Consider the following 8,491-nt stretch of genomic DNA (forward strand, 5'->3'; position numbering starts at 1 on the left):
GAGGGGCTATACAATCTTGTGGACATCGTAAGGACCTTGTGCCCTAACTGAAATGGAAAGTCATTTCCATTGATCGCAAATTACTTGAGTGGATTGTAAGAGAAGCAAGAGTATTAAGAAGGAAATCAATTTAGGAAGCTCTTTCAGTGACATGGAGAGAGCTAATGATGGCATGTGTTATTCAGTGGGAACAGAAGCTGTGAAATAAGTTGATTTGACATATAGTTTGTGTATAAAATAAATGACCAATGGCTCGTTTCATTTAGGTAGGCTGAGGAGTAAGATGATCACGAGTGACTCTGAGTTCCTGCCATGTACTGAGATGGAGATGCAGAGAGGACAGAATTAGTGTGGCATTCCTCTGCTTTAAAAAGCAAGGAAATAAAAGATACTGGGTTCCTGTTTATAGCATACCTACCCAACCAGATTACCAAAGCATCTTTGCAGGCCACATTCCCTTAAGTAACTGTATATTTTGAAGATAAAACATTTTGTCCACTCCCTTCAGTCTTCCAGGATAAAGTCACCATTCAGTTTGGCCAAAGTAAACATTTCTATTGTGTGCTTCAACAGAATATAAAACTCTTTCAAATTACACAGAGGCAACCAAAATAATAAAAAGGAAAAAATTATTTTAAACATTAACATAAAAATTATTTTGCCAGTCTTCTGTGTGTAGAGGACTAAATATGCTGTTATTTTTTTCTTTAAAAGTGATATAAAGGAAATACATAAAATTATAACTAGGTAATGAATACATGGATGCTCATTTGTTTCATTTCTTACTTGAAATATTTTGGAATAAAGAAGAAAACATATACAATATATAGATTATTCATACTTTTCACTTTTCTTTATCATTATAGAAAGTATTTATCTTTTCTGGGACATTCAGACAAAACCTGGATCCCGATGAAAGATGGAGAGATGAAGAAATATGGGCAGTTATAGATGAGGTAAGCATGTAAATGAAATAGTTTTGAATAGGCAGGCCATACACACAAGTGCAGTATACAGTTTTACACATCTACCCGTTTGCCTGTGTTACATGCTTTACGAGTGCAGTGCTTTAAGTTACTGGCATATTCATGTTTTCAGTTAGACTCATCCCATCTTCTCTTCTCAGGGGAGTCAATCCTTACATAGTCTTTTTATGCTGATTTAATAAAGTTCCATAGACCCAGTTGTTCATAGTCAAGATATGTTTATCTCTCACCATTTTGGAGACTAGGAAGTCCAAGGTTAAGGAGCGAGCCAGCAGACACCTTAACCTTTATTTACTACCCTACTCTACTTCCAGGCAGTTCAGAGATATGTTTCTTGCTGTGCCTTCCTCGGTATAAGTGGTGAATGAAGTCTCTTTCCATTATAGCACTAAACCCCTCCATGTGGTACTCAGAACCCAAGACCTAATCACGTCCCAAACATTGTATCTCTCAGAAGCACTACCTTGGGCATTAGGATGTTGACATGAGTTTCTGAAGCGTATGCACATGTGGACTTGGAATTTCCTCCTTTACTCCCTCCAAAGTCATGTCTTTTCCTTATGAAAACATATTTGTCCATCTCAACAACCCCACAGTTGTAACTCATTCCTGTATCAGTTTACAACTGGAAATCCCCAAATCTCAGCTCAGCCAGATCCAGGAGACTTTGGGTGTTAGGTTTTTCATATTGGCAGTCTACCCTTTCCTGCACTTTGGCCTTGTTGCTCCCTTGCTGCTCTTCCCTTTTCTGCCTCCCTCCAGAGCAGATCTTGCCAGGAGCTTTGAAGCCTCTGAGTGCTAAATGCTAACCCCTTGAGTAACCAACCTTAGCCTTCCCCTAATAAAATGCACTGAGATTAACCGTTTTCATTATCAAGGTTTCCTTATTACCCAGCAAACACAGGATTTGAAAGAAAACATTAACTAAATTGCTGGTGACACGCTGTAAGATCCTTGATGTGAACTGTAAGAATACAATGTCCTGGGAGAGAACTTGGGAGAGATGGTATTTAGCTTTATAAAAACCAAGTATTGCCAAGTCTCCATAAAATTTGCAGAAAAGCAGGATCATAAAATCATCTAAAATGTTAGAAGATATGCTTGTAAGACTTAAGTTTCCAGTATAATGCAGGTAGTCACATGGCTTGATTTTGTCCATATGTCCATCTTTAGATGTATCTTCTCACCTATCCTCTTTTAAAATTTATGTTCATACATCTGCTGCTGCTGAGCTAACTTTAATGTCCCATGAATTGAGTTTGAGTGACAAGTGTTTTGTTAAAGAGACAAAGAAACACAAGCACCAAACGCTATCTTACAGCAGCAGGAAGAAATCCCACAAATCCCAAGCTTTCATCTTATATGGTTGATGATCCAACATAAGCAAACAGGGACCTGTTGAGGTGTGTCAGCCTACAAGGATTCTGGGACAAAAGTCTAGCCCTCCTGGGCTGGTTCCCAGCAGCTCCCTTCCCTATGCAGCTCTGGAGAGCTTTATAAAGCCTGCCTAGTTAGCCTGCTTACCACCCCTCCCTGTGTCTCTCTAATGACCACTGGGCAGGTTCCCTGTTGTACATTGCTTAAAGGACCTTTGTGATTTCATGTTTGCTGCTCTGCTCTTAGCCCCCAACCTCCTCTGTGTCCTATGAATCAGCACGGTGAATTTCAATTTTCTTTAAGACCCAGAGTGTTCTATGTTTTATGGTAGGGGCTAGAGGCAGCTACTGTTTCTGCTTTTCGCTTGCTGTTCTCTGTCCCTGGGAAAGCCTGGTCCACTGCTGTTTTTTCTTATCGTTGAAGCCTCCCGCTACTTGTCACTTCTTGCGTGTCACAGGAGAACACTTACACTTTGTTCTTCCAGGAAATGAACTACCTTAGGATTTAAAACAGAGAAATGATCCAATCTCAGATCTGTGTTTTAGGGAGCTCTCTTAAATATTTCTGTGATGTGTTGACAGTTTGACTCATTGAGACTCGCAGTGTGATGCTTAAGAAATGACAGAAGCCTAGACAAGGTTCACTGTGTCAGAACCGACAAAGAGAAAGATTTCAGAAATAACTGGGAGAAATTCTAGGCCAGATATGGCTTTTAAAATCATTAGCTTAAAGGTAGACATTGAGATCATGTAAATAACAAAACTCTGGAGACAGGAGATGAGTTGGCTTTGGGTCCTAAGGTGCAAGGGACAAGGCTTTGTATTGAGTCTCCTGAGTTACATCTGGGCACTCTTTCTTCCCTGTCTAATGTGCCTACATTCCCTACTTTCTCAGAATCCTTTTAAAACCCTAGCTAGTTTACATGAAAGGTAGTTTTAAGAAGCCATATGTTTTAATTTTCTCTAATAAGCACATATGAGCCTGACGTAAACTGTTATGTGAACCACTTCTAAATTCAACTCCAAGATCATGAGATCTTTCTGAAGGCCTTAACAAAATCTGTCTGTGTTAGTTATATGGGTATATATCTTACCTGCACATATGAAAGTCCAGATTCCTGAAGAGCAAGAGATAATTCTATCTGTATTTATCTAGCTCATATACTGAATGGTTCTTAGCAAAGAAGACGTAACATACATATCTTTGAGTAAGCAACAAACACCAAAATATGTATAATTATGCCTTATTTTTGACAGAATGTTTTTTCTTTTACTTTATAACTCTCCTTTAGAATTTCAGTTTAAAAATATAAGCCATTAATTCTAAGTGAATCCTCATATTCTACACTGAAATCTAAGAGACTTTAAATTTTAGTTATGTTCCATTTTTAACTAAGTAACTTTTTACTTCACGAGAAAGTTATTAATTTCTCATAGATTTTATTGGTGAAGGAGATACATACTGGAGTGTCATGTGATTTTTAAGAGCTTTCCCAGCTAGTTTTTTTCATATTTCTCATCCCTTATTACAGATAGAAGGTGAATATATGTTATGTCATATCTTCCATTCTTTTTGCTCTGGAATCCTTTTCCATCTACACTAGGATGTCATGACACAGTGAGTAACTGTGTTTTGTATCTGTTAGTTTAAAGCACACATTCAATCACATTTACAAATACACATACATGCACACACACATTTTTGATAATCCTGAGCATTTGTGAAGCAGGTATAATTGGGGAACCTGGCACTTAACAAATGGACACTGAATGATTTTTGAATGAAGTTTGGGACTAAAAGAAATCCTTCAGTCAGCTTAGAGCTGCCTGTATCACAAGCAGACTTTTAACTAAGTGGGAGTTGAGAGTTGAAGGCGATGTGAAATTTATTCTGTGCAAATTCAAATGTATTTTTAGAATGTCAGCCTCTTGAGTATCTTAGTCCTGTGGTATTTCAAGGGCCCCCTCTAAGCACAGTGTTTTCCTTTTTTTTCTACAGGTGGGACTCAAGTCTGTGATAGAGCAGTTTCCTGGGCAGCTCAACTTTACCCTCGTGGATGGGGGTTATGTGTTAAGCCATGGCCACAAGCAGTTAATGTGCTTGGCCCGATCTATTCTGAGTAAGGCCAAGATCATACTGCTTGATGAACCCAGTGCCCACATGGATCCCGTGTAAGTGCCAGAAATCCTGTTATGTCATAGCCCAGCAGAAGCAGACTAATTGAAAGTCACTTCATATTGATATGAATTCTCATTCAGCAGATAAGGGCCACAAAATAATTGTCCAGGGGAAAGTCGCTATTTAACATGAGCACAAGTACTTATTTCCTTCAGTAAGGGCCATGTTTTCTCTTCTAACTGGAGTTTGGAATTTCATAAAACTCTTTAACCTCATTAACACATACATTAACACATATGAAGTATTGAGTTAGGTATGCACACTCTTATGGCTTCCCCCTGTATTCTATTTATATCATCTACATTAATAGCACAAAATAACTGATGATGAATCTACATAAAACATAGTTTTATATTTTATAATTTTTTTAAATTAATATTTACCTTATTAGTGTATGAAATACTTAGAATGTACCCCATTGTTAGAAAGCTGATTGTGGCCAATTTTGTATCAACATTGTGATCAAAGTGTTTTTTAAGTAAAGAACTAAATCTAAGAATACTAAGTACATTGTCAAAGATAGAGGCAGATTATTCGCCCTCTCTAATGCTGCGTGTGCTATTTTCTTGCTTTGCCAGAACATATCAAATAATTCGAAAAGTTCTAAAACAGGCCTTTGCTGGCTGCACAGTGATCCTCTGTGAACACAGGATAGAAGCCACGTTGGATTGTCAACGATTTCTGGTGAGTCTGTTACACCTGTTCAGTGTCTCATTCCCATTTATTTTAACAGTCTTGTGCAACAGTCACTGTAAACCATAGAGATGTTCTCCTTTTTATTACATATGTCACACATCTACCAGCTCGCCTGAGTGTGGCTGCATCGGTCCTTTCCCTCTGACATGAGATATGAAGTGATGTTGAAATTTAGCACATGCCCAGTAGGAGCATATTACTAAGTGACTCTGCAGATCAGGTATCTCTGCTTCCAGATCTTTCTCTGGGGAACAAGTCACAAAATGTACTATTGAGGGGGAAAAAAAGTCCGCCTGTTTCTTTCAATAACTAGGACTGACTTCCCATGGGGAAATACTGGGATGGGCCTTACTGTTAGTGGTTTTCATGTCGTAGTAGAGAAACCTGTTTCATCATCCTCATTAGTCCTGAAACTCAGGTTAGTGTCTTTGTAAGCCACCTTCTCATTTTCTTTCCAAAATGTCACAGTTCCTGTTTAGTCACAAGGAAGTTCCAAGGCTCATGTAACATTTTCACTTCCCCAAAGCTTTGGAATATTCTGGAAGTCAATACTTGTTTTACTTCCTATTGTCCTTAGCCAGCTGCAAGTGACTAGAGAATAGAGTCATCTTCTGTTCTGCTGTAGTCAAGTTCTGGGGTTGGGTAAGGCTCTCTACTCTTTGTCCTCAGGCTTGCAAAACTTTAACATGCACTGCAGACATTATTCTCAGTCACACCTAGGCAATTTGGAATTGGTAGGCCTTAGACCCAGTTGTGAAAAAGTTCAAAGTTTATGGTACTGTGTATATAGGTCAATTTAAGAGTTTATAAGAGATGGATCATGGATTATTCTGGTTTACAGAGCTCCTTCAGTTGCTCTCCCATTCTCTGAAGGAGTGGAGCATCTGGTGTCACATGAAGTATAAAATTCCAATCCCTATTTTCACAGCTGATTTCACAGATGTGAAAATTAAGCAACATAGACAAGGCTCTGAATCCCAGGTTTTCTTTGCACTTTTGTTCTCCTTTGGGCCTGGGTCAGTTTCTGTGCCTGTACTGTCCTGATCTTCACTCTATCTGAGTTTTCACTAAGTTTTCATGGCCTTTTCCCTAGGTCATAGAAGACGGCAGTGTATGGCAGTACAGCTCAGTTCAGGCCCTTCTGAGTGAGAAGAGTATCTTCCAGCAGGCCATTAGCTCCTCAGAGAAGATGAAGGTCTTCCAGAGCCGCCAATCCAGCAAACTGAAGCCTCGGCCACAAATTACTGCTCTGAAAGAGGAGACAGAAGAAGAAGTGCAAGAAACCCGTCTCTAGTGGCTGTGATGCTGGGAAAGCAGCTCGGTGCACCTGGGTACATTCCCAGAAGCCATGCAAAATTCAAAAGCCAGGCGTTTCTCAAGCTTCTAACCCGAGGGCTGGGGACACAGGGACAGGTGGATCCCTGGGGCTCTGTGGCAAGTGATCCTAGCCCACAAAGAGAGTTTCAGGCCAGGCACCTAAGGGACAATAACCAAGGATATCCTCTTGCCTCCATATACAAGTACACACACATGAACACACACAATTAATGGAAAAAGAAAAAGAAAAAGCCAAACTCTAGAAAGCAGTGCAAATGATTGCAAAATGATCACGTATGATGTCTGTTCATGGACTTGGAGGAGGAGAACCCTACTGCCTTTGCCTCTGAAAACTGGACAAAACCCCCACCTTGTGTTTTAAGAGGCTGACTTGGAAGAGATATCAAGAGCATTTATATGGGTTTGAGTAACTGGCTGTCTAGCAGTGGTCAAATTGTTTGAAAGGCACTTCAGATATTTGATGATGGACCACTTGTGTTTTGCAAGCCAGATTTTCCTGAAAACATTTGCCCTCCCCCCCTCCCGAGTAGTAGCTGGAAAGGCAGCTATAAATGCCATCTAGGATAGTAGTTCAGCTTATTATTCAGTGCAGCTGATTAATTTGCATTGTTGAAAAACTGAAATGATGGTGCTTAGAGGTAGGATGAAGTAATGAAAACTAGAAACTGGCTTACATAGCTCATATCCCTACTTTCTCTTCTCTAAGATATTTAGACACACAGCTGCATGGCCTTTTACCCACTGCCTATCCCATTCTGACCACATGTTAGAATATGAAAACACTGGGTGGTGTTGAAAGATGCCTCACTTGACATCTGGTTAAATCAGGAATAAGACTTTCCAGATCTTGAAAATTAAGGTTAAGATCATCCAGCCCTACTCCCATACATCTGAACATTCTCATTATTGGAATGCCTTCCTGACCTAGGAAAAGAACAGTGCCATTAAGGGGCCAGGAAAGCTTCCATGATATGCCGGAAAGCAACAGACCTTGAAGACTTCTGAAGTGAAGGAAACTTGTCTTAGTGCAAACGAGTGCAGCACAGTGCCAGGGCCAGGAGTTCCCTTGTAGACAGGCCACGTACTGTGTGAGTAGATGCTGATGGAAAAGTGCAGCAGGATGTATGTTCGCATGCTCTCAGCTAGCTGTGTGTGCTTCAAGCCTCCTCCACAGGGAGTGTGGGGGAAACACTCTGAAAAAGATTTAATCATGAATTAGTTTTATATACTCTGTTTTATAATTTGTGATGCAAATGAAATTTTCTCTGGGAAATATTTTAGTAATAATGTTTCAGGCTCATATATAACAATGCTATATTTAAAGAGTGATTAAATAATGACTTATATTTGTATAAAATAATTTTTTTATATTTGTAATGTTGAATTTTTGTAGCACTAGTTATTTTTAAATGGGGGAGTGAAGAGGACAAGAATGATAAGGACCAGTCACCTTTATGGTGTGAAACACTGGGACTGATATTAATCTCGTACTTATCTGTGTGGCTCTCAGACAACACAAGTTCCCTTTTAATGCAGCTTTGACGAAGATGGTACCAAAAGTTAACATGGTCTAGTCAAGGGCACCTCAGCTTCTGAACTGCAAACTAAGCCTTAGGAGAATGTATTGTATTTATTACTGTAATAGAATATCATGTGTCAATAAAATTCTTTTATTTGTGTGAAATTCATGTTTCAGATGTGTTCATTTGGTGTGCTCTGGAATCCCTAGCTCTAGTCTCTAAGCTTCTTGGAACATAAATCTTTCTTATAAATGTCTTTGAGAATCCCAGTTGTGTTAGAACACAAATCATCAAGTTGTGTCTTTACATTTCAGCCAAATGTTTGTAATATGTTTACAGTTTTCATCAATTAAAAGGACAGATCAATAGCATTTTGTAAATCTACATAGCTGCATA

The 8,491-nt window shown here is 39.2% G+C and overlaps 1 protein-coding gene across 1 annotated transcript in view; it reads left to right on the forward strand.

Annotated features, from left to right (window-relative positions):
• The window catches only part of Cftr (CF transmembrane conductance regulator), a 145,685-nt gene extending 137,426 nt beyond the window's left edge, over nt 1–8,259 (forward strand). Inside the window, exons 24-27 of the mRNA XM_060373847.1 lie at nt 867–956; nt 4,362–4,534; nt 5,120–5,225; nt 6,331–8,259. Coding sequence (XP_060229830.1) covers nt 867–956; nt 4,362–4,534; nt 5,120–5,225; nt 6,331–6,531 — 570 coding nt within the window. The 3' untranslated portion in view covers nt 6,532–8,259. The remainder of the gene's footprint in view (nt 1–866; nt 957–4,361; nt 4,535–5,119; nt 5,226–6,330) is intronic.
• Nucleotides 8,260–8,491: the final 232 nt, after the last annotated feature.

This window comes from Meriones unguiculatus, chromosome 21 (assembly GCF_030254825.1).
Source record: "Meriones unguiculatus strain TT.TT164.6M chromosome 21, Bangor_MerUng_6.1, whole genome shotgun sequence".
Classification (NCBI taxonomy): domain Eukaryota; kingdom Metazoa; phylum Chordata; class Mammalia; order Rodentia; family Muridae; genus Meriones; species Meriones unguiculatus.